General features: G+C 44.1%; 3 protein-coding genes across 3 annotated transcripts; 1 reads left to right on the plus strand and 2 right to left on the minus strand.

Moving 5' to 3' along the window:
• Positions 1-22: 22 nt before the first annotated feature.
• On the minus strand, positions 23-6,888 carry xrcc5 (X-ray repair complementing defective repair in Chinese hamster cells 5). The gene is made up of 21 exons (XM_068746295.1): positions 6,863-6,888; positions 6,440-6,553; positions 6,177-6,360; positions 5,515-5,563; positions 5,266-5,388; positions 4,549-4,746; positions 4,304-4,418; positions 3,774-3,912; positions 3,592-3,704; positions 3,414-3,476; positions 3,204-3,341; positions 3,043-3,130; positions 2,543-2,688; positions 2,155-2,351; positions 1,864-1,954; positions 1,645-1,714; positions 1,399-1,508; positions 997-1,093; positions 770-837; positions 613-690; positions 23-262 (listed from the first exon to the last, which is right to left on the minus strand). Exons 1-21 carry the CDS (start codon positions 6,875-6,877, stop codon positions 248-250), a joined length of 2,211 nt encoding a protein of 736 aa, XP_068602396.1. The 5' UTR covers positions 6,878-6,888; the 3' UTR covers positions 23-247.
• Positions 6,889-8,568: 1,680 nt separating this feature from the next.
• Positions 8,569-9,622, minus strand: tmem169b (transmembrane protein 169b). Its single transcript, XM_068746735.1, has 2 exons — positions 9,346-9,622; positions 8,569-9,203 (listed from the first exon to the last, which is right to left on the minus strand). The coding sequence occupies exons 1-2, from the start codon at positions 9,617-9,619 to the stop codon at positions 8,569-8,571; spliced, it is 909 nt and encodes a 302-aa protein (XP_068602836.1). The 5' UTR covers positions 9,620-9,622.
• Positions 9,623-12,170: 2,548 nt separating this feature from the next.
• Positions 12,171-15,051, plus strand: LOC137902447 (uncharacterized). The gene is made up of 8 exons (XM_068746536.1): positions 12,171-12,310; positions 12,395-12,582; positions 13,217-13,281; positions 14,204-14,400; positions 14,485-14,614; positions 14,678-14,719; positions 14,804-14,831; positions 14,901-15,051. Exons 1-8 carry the CDS (start codon positions 12,171-12,173, stop codon positions 15,026-15,028), a joined length of 918 nt encoding a protein of 305 aa, XP_068602637.1. The 3' UTR covers positions 15,029-15,051.
• The last annotated feature ends 62 nt before the right edge of the window (positions 15,052-15,113 follow it).

Here is a 15,113-nt window from a genome sequence, read left to right on the forward strand (position 1 = left end):
CATACAGAACTATTCAGGACAATTCTTTAGAAAAGTGTTATATTTAATAGACAACTGTTGTAAACATGATTTAAACACTCTGAGCTGCATTAATGCCGTTACACGTTAGTTTTAAGCATTAGTGGACGCGAGTGGGAGGCCGAACAAAGAACAGCTGAATTGGGTTTGGCCAGGCCCGTATTAGGCATTTGCATTCTTCTCATTTTTCACCATGTCGACTGCAGATGCTCCCATCGCCCTCCTCGCCTTACATCATGTCCAGCTGCACAGGAAGAGAGAAAAAAAAGACACAAGAATAGAGACTTTATATGAGAGGTCTCAATACACCAATTAGATCATCTGTCAAAGAAGCACACAGAGTGGGACGTCCGGCAAATGTACACGAAACGGCGAGCAGGAGTTTGGAACGCAGTAAACTGTGCCGGACGTTTGTTTGCAAATACAACCATCAGCAATTCTGGAGAAAACAAAATCTAACCCGAAAACTCCTGGATCGCTGTAGATGATGAGGTTATATTCATCAACGATGCATTGTTTACAAGCGTAGTATATCCTAAAATAGATCAAACCCGAAAAAGATGAGTCAATCAAATAAAGGGCGGCAACACGAACCAAGTCATCGACATCTCCTGTATCTTCCGCTGGAGGCGCAGCGCCTTCCTCCTCCTCCTCCTCCTCAGCCACCAGAAACTGAGGACAAAACAGATTTCAGTCACCCTGAAGCTTTTTCCTCAACAGTTCGCCCCGTTTTAAATGTTCATTAAGTTACGTGATTCGCGTCGCTTCTGGAAACGGTGCTCGCCTCAACTTCATCCTTGCTGATTAGCGTGATGGCATCTGTCGATCAGAAATCAAGAAGAACGTGGCGCAATATTAAGCATCGTATGACTGGTTATATAATATTCTGAACTCAATTATGTGGAAATACTATCTCATCTCAAGGGAGAAATGATTCCAGTATAATCCTGCAGCCTTGGCTGGCGAGGCTGAACGCACCTTGAACAAGGAGGTCCCAGAAGACCTCCAGCCGTCTGTTCGGGATGCTTCGCTTCAGGGACTGCAGGTAGCTGTTGTACAGCTCAGCATTCCCCAGCTGAAAAGTGGAGGAAATCAATTTATTAGTGTCTTGATTACACACAGACATAGAAGCAGAGACACACACACACACACACACACACACACACACACACACACACACACAAGCCATGGCCTTGGTCCAGGTCTCTGAGAGATGAAACAGACTCCTCTCAATCTGCTCTGGTTGACTCATAATCTCCACTGGAAAGCACCAACTATGTGTTCTGATACAGCAAGATTATTTCGCACAGACACCCCCACACCATCATCATCATCTTCATCATCCGTTTCTCAAATGGAATACAGTGAATGTTTATTTACCTTAACAGACTGCTCTCGAAAAGCCTGGACACAGGTAATGCTTTTCATGTAGTAGTGTGTGTTCTTGTTGCTAAGCAACTGCTCTATCCTGTGAGTCAGCTGCTGGCAGGCTGGGAAGGACACGGAGGTCACCGCAACCAAACAAGGAGACAAACACATTTGCTAGGGATCAATGCGGGTCCCGGTGGTTTATATTACAAACAAGAAAACATAAAATAAAAACTATATAAAAGAGCAGGGCCTCACCCTCTCCGAATGAGAGACTCTTCCGTTTGATCAGAGTACAGAAGTCTCTGGCTGGATCCACACTTCCCACCTGGTTACAAAAAAAAAAGGTCAAATGGAACATTCAAAGCATGCCTGCTCAAACAAGCGGAGAATTATTTTCACTTGGGGTGGTTGATTTTTATAGAAATTGGTTATCTCTTCAGGATTGTTATGCCACTCGGCTACACAAATTCTCACGGAAGTGACAGAGCCCTGGGCAATGTCAGCCAGACTATAATCCTCCTCTTCTTCATCCCCCTTTCCCTTCTTGGCGTCTGGCTCCTCGGTGCTGTGAACGAGACAGGTGGACGGTTAGAATACCGAAAACAGTTTATTAGAAAAACCTCTGGACAAAAATCTACCGCAGACCAAACATGAGACTTTTTTTTTGTTATTACATTCCACATTCTTCCCCTTAATCATTTTTGTGCCGTACATATAACTTTTCCCTCGCTGACAAGAAGTCCTAACACATTGAATCAAACTTACTCTTTGCCAAAAATCTGAGCACTCGTCTTCAACTTCTTTTTCTTCTCCACTTGTGTGAGAGGAAACTCTTTCTTGACCTCCTCTAGCGGAGCCTGGCAACGCTCGCTGATGACGACAGGACGCTCGAGAGCGACTTTCAGCCACGACTCCAAGGCAGGAAGAGGGGTCCCGGGGTTGACTGCGCGATGGTGCAGACACTGAAACAAAGGATGGGTTGAAAAAGAGCTCCTTGATGAGTGTCGACAGCCTCCAGATGGTGGTGGTTGTCACGGGGCTAAACGAGAGTGAACCTACAATGATACTCCTTTTTAAAAGCGTTGTCAGGACAGGACAAACAGACAATCAGAGGGTTGTAAGCGTGTCTTAAATACAAACTGAACTGCAGTACCTGGAAGAGCCTCTGGAAGGCAGGATTGGGAATGTGGTGAACTTTGAACATGTCCTTTTGCTCTGCATCCTCCTCCTCCTCCTCCTCCTCCTCCTCTACCAGCATCATAGAGTCAATGAGCGAGTCCACGGCAGACAGCTGGGTCTCTGGACGAATCACATGTGACATCCCCTCCCATCCTTCAATCTCTCACTGAATTCACATTCAGACAAATGTCAACACACAATCAAAGACACGCGTTTGTAAAGCGAACCGAGTGAAACGTAAAGCTGCAGCGCCAGCTGGTATCGCACGAAATATACACGGCTTAAATAAGAGATGAGTCGACCGCTAATGATGATGTTTTTGAATGAAACCGAAGTGGTCAAAACCGTCACAGACGCTAGCGGTCCTTTAGACCTCTCTCCGCAGCTCGTGAGTTCATTCCACAAGGAGGTGTGCAGCAAAAACATATTTTGAATTACAACGAGGAAATTGAGAACGAGACGCAGAGACGGTACCCGATGGAGCAGACTTCTTGCTTTCAAGAGAAGGAAACGTAAAATGCCTGAGGTCTTCCATGAAGGGCAGCTGGACGTACATCAGACACTGTTGAGGACATCAGTCATTAGACAGAGACTCAGTGAATATATTGGAAATGCAATTCGGCCAGTCACAGCACCTCGTAGTCCCGTTTGATGCACGGGAAAGCCGCTCCTACTTGAGGGCTGCAGCGCCGGTCATAGGCGTAACGTACAATGGCAACCATTTTTAATTCATCTAGTGCTTGGATGACAGCCGACAGCGCAACTCCTGCATGCTGCTCAGAACAACAGGAACAGAATCAGGTCAATATCAGCGTCACCAACCCAGGAGCTCCCTCCACTCTCACCTCATCATCCTTGGCAGCAAAGATCTTGATGACTTGATTCCCCATGAACTGATGGCGAAGTATCTGCAGACAGACGGTTCAAAAGAAACAGTCGGTGTGGAAAGTTGAAAGGTTTGCTCAGCATAGCTTTGTACTTGAGTATTTGTATAACACAGGGGTGACAGCAGTATAGTGGTACCAGGTTCCTGTCGGTGAAGCCGAGAACAGCAAAGCACTTCCCGTCGTGCTTGTACTTCATCTGCTCTTGATCTACTTTGGAGAAGGGGACGATATCACTGCCATAGCGAAAACCTGTGAACAAAAAAGTATGTTTTTAATGAACAGCAATATTTAACAATATAATTTGAAGCAGTTCCTCACCTTGGATGGTATCGTCCACCTGCACCTCCGTCTCATTGTCATCATCCAGACAGTAGACAGTCTCTCGCCTCACGTCGTCTCTCTGGTTGGTTTGAGCATCAACCGTACTCCATGCTTTCTTTATTTTCTCCTCAGTCACCTGAAATAAGCGACTCGTATTTGTGAATGAGGAAAAAACACTTCAGCTTCACTGGCGGGACTTTCTGAGAAAACGAGTTGTGAGTCGTCATCTGTGTGCTTATAAGACGCAAAGTTTAATAAATCCAATCTTAAGGATCCTTCTAAATGAGCAAGTATAGTACTTACAAAGTACAGCATTCTACACTATACTACATCAGTAAGTAGCACACAATGATAGAAAAATATATATATTTTAGCTTGGTATACAAGGTAAATTACTGAAACGTGAGGAATCTAGGACTTGAGTTCACATAACTAGTTGCAGAAACCAACGTGCAAGATATTTCTTTGCCACAAGGGGTCACTGTTTGTTTGATTTCACCCCAATAAAACTTTTAAAGTGAACTCACTGCTTTGTAGCCAACGATACGGATGGTCAAACAGGTGCCAATGGTCAGCAGACAGGGCCACGCCATCGGCTTCCTCTCAATGTGCTTGAACATATGCAGATGCTCGATTGCATTCCTGCAGCACATGGAGAGCCAAGTCAACACAGCATCGTCCAATAAGAGCAGTGCCAACTTCCAAACAACAAAAAAGAACGTGTAGCTCAGAGTGAAAGACATTTATGAAGTAGAAGTATCTCGAGTAAAACCTGAAGGTGTAAATCTGATCCGAGCCTTCTTCCTCATCCAGGCTCAACATGATGTGCTTCACTACATCCAGGCCGTCCTTCTGTTCGCTGGTCAGACCTTTGCCTGTGCCCGGCTGACGAGGACCTCTGCTGTCTGCATCTCGTCCTCCCTCGTCCTCGTCCCCGTCCTCGTCCTCGTCCTCCGCAGAGAAAGGCAAACTGAAAATGCACAAGTCAAGATTGGATACATAGATGAGTCTCTGCAAAAAAAAACTGCAAATAGTGAACTTGACTCCAGCCAAAAAAATAACTACTGTATTAGCAAAGCTAAATATATACAGTAAGTTACCTTTTAATAGTGCATAGAGGTGATCCTGAATGTTTTAGCAGTCTAGGTGAGCTTTAATTCACATCTCTGTTGTAATTTACATTTTCAGAATAACTGCATGAGTATTAACATTATTTTGGAACTTCTATAGTCAAATTCTGGGACTTTCCCTGAGTCTATGTAAAAACATCTAATAATAATAATAATAATAAGGAAAATAGAGTCCATCCCTTCCTAGAAAGCAGCCATCAGGGTTGCAGGCAGGGCAACTCGAGCGCCCGCTAGTAGAGGGAAATGCTGATTAGCTTTGTGGAGATGACTGATGGGGAAATATATTTGAACACGAGCTTGTGCACAGAAAACTACCTATCACTAATACCTGATTTAAAATACACACATCTGAAACGTACATAAAGCGTAGGGTGATGCCAGCTTGTTTCACGTTGTCGATAATAATGTCCAGGTGATCTGAGCTGGTCTGAATGTTGAGGTCAGTCAGGAGGATAATGCTGAGACGATCGCACTTCATCCCCCTAAACAGAGACCCACGAAACAGTGTCACAGCTTTGAAGAACAATTTTCAAGTCGAAAAAATAAAATTCACAAACACATTTGTGTTTTTATTATGTTTATATTGAGCGATGCATGTGGCTTCTTACTTTGTTCCTGTCTGAAGCAAATCCATGGAGACAACGAGAGCATCCACCCCTGATGTAGAAGAGTTAGGAAGCACACATTTATAACATTAAAGAGCTTATCTCACAACTCTGCTGCTTTATAGTGCATCTGGCACAGAACTAAAACAACAGGTAAGCAAACAGAGAAGTAAACGAACTCCACAAAACACACCGGTGGATGTAAACAGCCCAATCATTGAGATACAGCTCGTAGTTCTGAAATGCTTATTTGATTAAGCAGAATGATTCTGATAGAAAGGCCTCACAGCAGATATGCATTTGTATATTACCTATAAATAATGTCATACAATATACCTGGTAAACAATCAAGAAATAGTTCATTGATAAAACTATTGTCTTTTCGCTCATATGGACATTTAAACGCAAAATAAAAGAAAGTACAATACTTAATAATAAAAGACAAGTCACAGAGAAATACAATAAAAAATAAGTACTTCAAAGTGGGTCTGAAAAATGCTATTATACATGTTATCTAAATATTAGAATTATTTATTTATTCAATGTTCAAAAATACAAGTAGTAATTATTCAGTGCATCCTTAATACCTTTTATACAGTTAGCCCTAAAATTACCAAAAACTTTAATTAAAAATGACACTTTTTAAAACTCAAGGAGAAGGATACAGTCAGCCTGCTGACTCTCTGGCTGGATCGCATTCTGTATTTCCTCCAGAAGTAGAACATCGGGCACCATGAGGTGCTGATGCACACTGATGTTCTGGTACTGGCCGTCTTGCATCAGAGGGTTATTGGTGGAGTCGGTACCGAACAGAACTAAAGCCAGTTCATCCTTTTTCTCTGCAAAAACCTATCAAACGATGGAAGGCGTGTTTTGTTTTGTTTTGTTTTTTGCTTCATACTTTAATGGCTGTGCAGTAAAGGTTTACCTGACGCTGGACAAACTTCTGGATAACTTTTTTGGCGCTTTCAAAGGGAGACTCTTCACCCGGGGATGAGTTGGACATGGACAGTCCAACATCCAGGCACAAAACAAACGCGGACTACAAAAGAAAACAAAGAATTCTGGTCATTTGTCGAGGCCATGATGATTGAATTTATGTTATTTCAGTCGTCCTTGCGACGTTGAAACTATTAAATACGAAGCTTTTAAATCATTTAATAGCTGCTTGACTTAAACCACCGACAGTGCGTGATTTCAACATGTCGCCAACGTTCAACATCTGTACTATAAGCTAACTCAACGGAAGAGAACAATTATTATGTAGTATTTTAAACCTTTATACTGCCTGTCAAAAGACTAGTTCACTATGCTGAATAAAGAGCAAGTAACGTAAGAGAAGGTTACCTACTTTAGACCCCGCCATCTTATTTTCCCCCCGTTCTTTGGCAGTGAGTCACTTTATTATGGGTCCGGCGAGAAACAGGAAGTAACATTTATATTCCGCTATTTACTGTGATTGGCTTCGTACGATCATTTTACAGTTAGTCCACCTTACGCTACCATAGACCTGCTTGAATAAACACATGAGACTTGCACTAATACATTCATTTAGTTTTTACATTGATTATGTTAAAGTTGGGTTTTGTTAGCTGGAAAGACTGCAGTGAAATGTCAGAACCAGATGTAGGTCAACGCCCCCCAGTGTTAAATGTGACTCAGTACAACAGATGTATCCCTGGTACAAATACATGTGCATAGAGTAAATTGGTTTTGGGGCCTGTGGATCTTCTGCAGTAGCAGAAATTCTCTACCGTATCCACAGAGGTAATAAAGATGTATGGAAGCAGAGACCCGAGTGAAACATCCAGTGAGATGTAAACCTGTGCTCCTGTTAGTCAAGATATGTCATAAAAATAGTGTGTGAAGGTTTCCTCTTCTAAAATGTGAATATCAAAATGAAAACACTGCAATTAAACGACATAAAACTTCACGTTTGTGTAGTTCTTTACTTTGAATTGTGTATTTTCACAACATGAAATGTACACTCACTCAAAGAACACCGATTATTACCTGCATGACTTAACGAAGGTTTTTTAATCATCCATTTTGTATTTTCAGTTATCGAGGCTATTTGCAATACATGAAATTCAAAGTGCCAGTATACTATAAAACACTTACATACAACATTATCATGGGGTGTACTAGATTTAAATATTTAAAATAAATAAAATCAACATAAAAACGTATATATATATAGAAATATGACAGGAATTCATAGATGGAAAATCACTCATTCATGGATCACGATTGAATATTAAAGACAAAACAAGTAGTTTAACATCAGATAGTTCTTTAAACATAAAAACATGGCATTAAAAACCAGATTTCTCCAAATAAATGTTTGGTTTGCCAGCTTGTCCTGACTATGGCTTCATATCATGACTGAATCACCTGCTAGGCAGGCCTGTGGCAAAAATAATTAACGCACCAGTGAGCAACAAATTGCATTGCTTTAATATGAGTGATGCAGATTCTCAATAGGAAGCAGCTCGGGTTACAAACACAAGAAATGGAAGTCAGAATTGTACGAGACAAGAAATAACGATTGGTTTTGGTCCTTTTATGAGATAGATTAGACACTACACTGAGACACAGACCCCTTCATGGGAAATTGCTTATATTCGTGTCATTGTGCTCAAACCTGTATCAAAGGTGACATTTTCTGCCTCAAAATCCAGCATTGCATAAAATCCAACATACCTGATGTAAGTGCACAGCAGCACACACACACATCACATACATTGTAATTACAGATATTTACAAATGAAGTGAAACCTGGTTTCATTTAACAAAAAAACAAATAAATGTGAATCAGCATCTCTGCTAGTCAGAGGAACCCTTTTTTACACATCTGGATGCAATAACGGTTTAGAAAACCTGCAGCAGTAGCAGTTTAGGATTTCCACTCCGTTCAGGCAGTGTTTGATAACTTTACATTTTACACAAAAGTACAGCGAAACAACTTCCATACCCGTTCCTGAGTCCAACAAGAACATTGTGGCACACGTTGGTCCTGCCATGACCTTGTGCCTTGGCCCTCAGTGTCCATCTACTTCACACAGATGACGTCTGAGCATGCTCACTTCCTACCTTGCTCTGCAGGGTGCTGGATACCGTGTCAGAGTCAAGCAGCTCGACTATACTATAGGGGGAGCAGTCCTCCAGTCCCAGCTTGCCACAGGCCCAGCCGCAGAAACCCTTCTCCAAGTCTCTCACGGCCTGCCACCACTCGCCGAAGGCCCAGGACACCTGCACCACAGCAGAGTACAGAGCCAGCGACAGCGCCATGGGCATGATGAGCACGGGGTAGAAGAGAATGAGAAAGGGGCATATTGTAATCTTGTGCCAGAACGTCCGCTCCTCATTGTACACCAGGAAGACGTTGTACCAGGTGAGAGTGCCGTAGTAGAAGGAGGTGACGAAGGAGAGGAGGAAAACCACGGGGGCGCAGGAGACGCTCCACAGGAGAACGTGCGGCCCGCAGCACACCCCTAAGCTGCAGTTGCATTTGGAGCGCTCCCCTGCCTCGCACTCTGCATCGAGGCGCTCCCGGGACTTAGCCAGGTCCCTGAGCTCCTTCTCTGTCAAGGTGAGGTGAATGTCCACCAGCTGACCCTTCTTCTTTCCCCGGGTGATGGTGCCCGTCAGGGTCACATAGCGGCTGTCTGGAGGGAGAGTCCAGCCTTCTCCTGTCAGGACATAATTCACTGTAGTGTGAGTTTACATGTGTGATAAATGGCAACAAACAAGGGTCAACTCAAGAAGAAGAAGAAGATCATAGATCGACTTTCTGTCCTGGGAAATAACCTTCATTCCATTCACATCGCTCACCTTCACCTGTAGGTGTGCAGAGGAATTTAGCCCCCTCCTCTGTGCTCCTCTCGGCCCCCTCCTCGCTGCCTTGGTCCTCCCCAGGCGCCTTCTCTATGTCAGACCGGTATACGATAATGGACTCCGGACGCGGGTCTCTCTTCCTCCTCCTCTTCCTCCTCATGGAGGGGCCCACTTCTCCGTCGTCCACGTGGTTTCCTGACATGCCTGATCTTAAGGAGATGGTCTGGGGGCTCCCCTCTCCTTCGGTGTGAGACTGCTCTACCTGTTCCATCGCCTCACCTTCACTAAAGACTTTCACTACTTTCCCACGGGCCGCATGTGGAGACTAACGACGAAGATCTGGGTTGCACAGATTATTATGTTTACCCATAGTATTCAGGTTTTAAGAAGGTCTAAGCAAAATGGCACAGAGAGAGAGAGAGAGAGAGAGGGGGGGGGGGGGTTTCTGTTAGTCACGATAATATAATCCTCTTCAGTGATTCTGGCCTGGATTCTCCTCTTTGGCTATTTTTGTGACGATGAATAAATCTACCAGATGTCTCATTAATATCAATGTAAAGGCTGTATGCATCCGGGGGGAGGGGGGGGGGGGGGGCTCTCCTTTGAATGGCAGCTCATCGGTGTAATCAATAGATATATTACAAGCTCATCACCGTGCACATTAAAGACACGACCCACGCGCACGGGGAGTGTTTTTTTTTTTTTTTTAACAGAAGAATGCACCATTAGATAAGCGGCTGCACCGACAATGCGACCCGTTCTCCACGCAGCTGGTCCCCTCCCATTCAAGTCCCACCCACGTCCGCTCTTTTGTCTGCAGATTCCGGCCGGCGAGCAGCGTGAAATGTCACTTACCGGAGTCGACGTCACTGAAATCCAATCTTACCTCGAACAGACTGGACGGACAGGTGGACAGGTGGACAGTAACATGCGGGGACAGACAGACAGATCACACGGCTTTGGTTGCGCCCCACGCTTCGTACATCCCTGTGTGTGTGTGTGTTCTTAGATGAGCTACGTAAAAGTATTTCCAGAATAGCAATAAACCCGCCCCTCGAACCAATCCCGAGCCGTCGATCACACTACGGTCACGTGAACGTGGAATAAACCCACCCGTGTGTGAACACATCTGTCCAAAGAATGGATGATGGGGATAAGTATAAATAAATAAATACAAATAACATATATGTGAACGCAAATAGAAACCACAGAATAATTAAATATAATAATTATATGTATAATAATGTCTAATAGATTTGTTTAAAGTCTAAATATGGAAATGAAAGTGTTTAAAACGTGTTTTATACTGTGGCTCTGTTTATTATAACAACAGGAAGCAGCAGAAATATTTACTTTCACGCACTCCCAGGTTTAATCACAACAATGACGTCACAGCTCTTGTCTACGTTGAAAGGGTGACGGCGGGGCGCGCGCGCTCCGTTGCTAGGTGATCCAGATGTGAAAATGAACCAACAATATGTTGACTGCCTTCTCTGTCAGCTTGGTAAGTTAATTATTGACTTATTTGTGTTATTTAATTTAACTTCGCTTTGCTGCCATTCCGTGTTTGTTTGGATTGAAACGTGAAGGTTTAGCTAATTGTTAGCAATATTAGCTAAGCAATACAGTTAGCAATACCAGCTCCAAACTTCCCAAAACAAGCTGATTCGGCTACTCCTCAATCTGGGGCCCATGACCCACCTTCTTCCGGGCCATTTTGCTATCCTAAAATGGCTCAGGGTAGAAGACAGGGTGAAACAGCTTAAAATGGGATTGGCATTTAAAATAGTCAATGCAGCTCTGCCCTCAGTCCCCTCAGTCCCTGCTTACCTGAATAAACACCTCCAAAGATTCAGTGACACCCACAGCCACAACACTAGAGGGAGCTCAAACAACAGCCTGATTACCCCCTCCTATAGGACTAACATGGGTAAATCATCCTTTTATAATACTGCCCCCCCCCCAAGGGTGGAACTGTTTGACTCCTGCCCTCAAAACATGCACCTCTTTGGCCTCCTTCAAAACGGCCCTAAAAATACACCTTTCAGGGGGGCAGAAACGGAGATAGCCATCACGACTCTCTCCGGATCAATCCCCCCCCACCCCCTTTTTTTGTCCACATACCTTGTACATATTATGTGTCTTTTTAATTTATAGTGATTTTGCATCTGTGGAGTAATTTATTGTTATTTTATTGGTATTGTTATTTGTGGATGATTTATGTACGAAGGACTTTCAACGGAAACAAGACCGCAAGGGCTTTTTTGAAACGCTCCTCTTAGACAGGATGATTGACTGTACTTGTACTGTAATACACGCTACTGTGTGACTGTACTTGTACTCTAACATTCTATCTAATAAATATATTCATCATCATCCTCATTAGTTATCTTTAACGTTTTCTAGTTGGATCATCATTTGTTTTACTGTGTTTTAATAGCTGTTCAATTACGGGAGCTTATCCAAAAGAAGAACGAAGTCAGCCAACAAATTAATGGTATTTGTCTCAAAAACAATAAAGCATTAAATCGTGATACACTGTCACGTATGAAAAACAAACTAACGGGTTTTGTGTGCGTGTTTGCGTGCGTGCGTGTGTGCGTGCGTGTGTGTGTGCATGCGTGCGTGTGTGTGTGTGTGTGCGTGCGTGCTACCAGTTGACAGAGCTGCCATTGCCGAGAGACGCTCTTACATTGAGATCGTCCAGAATAATATCAGGAAACTCGAGGAGGAAATCGTTCTGAAACGCAACGCCTTGCTGCGTATCAAATCAAACGCTGAAAGGTAAAGCCCCGAAGCGATGACGTCATCGGTGTGACGTCATGCGGCATCAGCGGGGCGGCGTGCTGTTTACCCGCTGCTTGTGTTCCAGCATGAGGACGACTAAAGAGCGGCTCCGTCAGTACGAGCAGGCGTTGAAAGAAGAAGCGGAGAGCAGAACGGCCAGCTACAAACACGACATGTGGGGTTTGGTCATTCGTGCTTCGTTGTCTTTGTTAGATTTCCTTAGACGAACGTGTTTATTCCTAACTTGTCACCCATCCAGGAGGATTTATGGAGAGAGAATTACGAGTTACCGGGAGGTATTCCGGTCGCATGAAGACTACCATTGCCAGAGTCCGATGGCGCAGAATCTCCTCGTGTTGATGGCCGACAAACAGGAGATCGATTCTCGGATCAAGGCTTGGGATGACGAAATAGCACGGAAACAGAAGGAGCTGGCCCGTCTCTCCGGTAATAAACATCTGGATCATCAGGACTCGCTTCCGTCGCTTCACTCATCATTTCAATTCCGTCTTTACCAGGTCCAGCAGGCGGTTCTTCTCCCACCGAGGAACAACCAGACGAGTATCTGTCAGCGAGTGTCATAGATACCAGTGAATGATATACATGTACTGCATCCATCACAGATCCGTCTGTTTATTCTGAAGTGTTTCAGGCCAACGACCCTCGGAAGAAGAGAACGCGGATCCTCACGCGGAGAACACTTTTGATTGCTGCTTGGAAATCCCCTCGCTTCATCTTCAGGAGAAACAGGTACTGTAATAAGTTAAATGTCAAATGGGATTCAGAATACTTTATTCATCTCAAATCTTAATCTCACCAAGCTGTTGAATTGGTCGTCAGTTGCTATTTAAGGGAGTCCTCCCATTTAAACGCACTGAATGAACCTCGACAGATCCTGAAGAACGCCGAAATGAATGGTGAAGAAATGCTCGAGGACAACAACAGCCAGGATGCTGCTGCCTGCAGCCCCCCCCCCCCCGAGGAATCCGCTGGGCAGGAGGGCAGTGAGTGTTTCAGGGTTTACGGGAACGCGTCGGTTTCATCACATCAAGCTCCCAACAGCAAATGTGTTTGTCTTCAGAAGAGGCATGGCGAGACGAGAGGCGCCGGGAGGAGCAGGACCAGGAAGGAGTCTCGGGGGACCAGGTCTTAGTGACGTCTGTCCTTAAAATGGACGCTATTGTCAATTTGACAGACATTTTTTCCTTCTTATTGTCTAGAGCAGGGGTCACCAACCGTCTTGAAGCCGAGGGCTACTTTCTGGCCACCGATTCATGCAAAGGGCTACCAGTTTGATACACACTTCTGAAATAAAACATTTGCTCAATGTACCATTAATCATTAATGATATGCATCTATGTAAATACACTGATCATGTTTAATGATTACTCACACCAATTATTAACAACGTTTTAACAAGGTAGGGGAAAGATTTGACTTGTTCAGAAGTCTTTTATTTTATACAAACTCTTCAGAAACCATGGCTCACGGGCACCGCGTTGGTGACCCCTGGTCTAGTGCAAGTGTGTGACTCGGGTAGTAGTCTCGAGATTAAACTGAAATTACCATAAATACCGAAAATAAAATATTTAATTTCTTATTTTAGACTTGTTAACTCGTTATGGGGAGTACTGTTCAGAATATCTTTCAGGGACATTTACCAGCCAAGCATGCTCAAATGAGAATATGGTTGCATTATGGGAAATGCTCAATTGAAGCGTTTTTATTTGACACGATGTATCGGAGGGAATAGAAATTGACTTGTTTTGATCTCTGTATTTTTATGTTCCCTTCAAAAGGGCACAAGTGTTACTTTATTTCTTTACATATGTTCTATCCACGTCTCCTTGAAACCAGTACAGATCATTAAAATATCACAGACGCTTTTCAGTGGCCCCACACGTGGTTGAAAGTTAGAAAAGATAACTGATAAAGCAAATTTTAATTCAGAACTTTATTCCAAAAGTCATACAGGCAACAAAAAAGGCTTCACAGCAAGTATGTTGTGAGTCTGTCCTTCTACGACTTCCCACGATGCTCTCGAACCTTAAAGGTGCTTTCTGTGTAGGAGCAGCGGTGCGCTGCGGAGGAGGCAACGGAGCAGCAGGAGATGGAGGAAGGAGCAGATCTCGAAGAGGAGGAGGCACCAAGCAAAGAGGACGAAGGACTCGCTGCTTTTCCTCAGCCATTATCTCAGGAGACTAAACCTCATTCTCCTCCAGCAGCGGTGAACTCTGGGCCCTCAACCCCAGGGTTCCAGTTCAGGTACGGCCTTGATGGAGTCGCGTGAGGCTTTGAATCACGACCCAGACGGGACCCGAGGACGACGCTTCTATGATGCCGTTTCAGCTTTAGTCCCAACAGCTCCCCCCAGCAAGGGACGTCTGACGGGAAACGTCCGGCCTTCGCCTTCTCACTGAACTCCGGTCCGAGCACGCCGGGCTTCTCTGGATTTGACTTGGGCTCGTCACAAGACGAGGTGAGCAGTGCGCAAACTCAACCAGAGATTTTACATGAATGACAACCTTGCTTTTCTTTCCAGGACTCATCTTTCAATTTCACTGGCTCGTTTTTCAACGAGAAGGTGCGTTTCTGCCGACACTCCTCTGCGCCCATTTATCGGGCAGAAACACAAGAAACTCACCAAACTGTGTCCCTCTCTTTTCAGAAAAACAACGAATCAAAATCTTCAGGCTGTAAGCACAAATCAGATCTTTCTTTTTCTTTGCTTGTTACCTGCTTTGACTGGTTATGATTTTTTTTAGGCCCCGAGTTTCTCTTCAGCCAACAAGAGCAAAGCGATGACTTCCAGTTTGCTTTCAGCGCCACGAGTCCTCAGACAACTTACAAAGACAACACTGGGGACGAGTTCCCATTTTCAATCAATTTTTGAGAATTTTATCTTAATCTCTAACATTCTATTGTGTTTTTAAGACCAGTTCATGATTTATCTTCTTCATTGATGTTCAGAATGGGAG

Source organism: Brachionichthys hirsutus, chromosome 12, assembly GCF_040956055.1.
Source record: "Brachionichthys hirsutus isolate HB-005 chromosome 12, CSIRO-AGI_Bhir_v1, whole genome shotgun sequence".
NCBI lineage: Eukaryota > Metazoa > Chordata > Actinopteri > Lophiiformes > Brachionichthyidae > Brachionichthys > Brachionichthys hirsutus.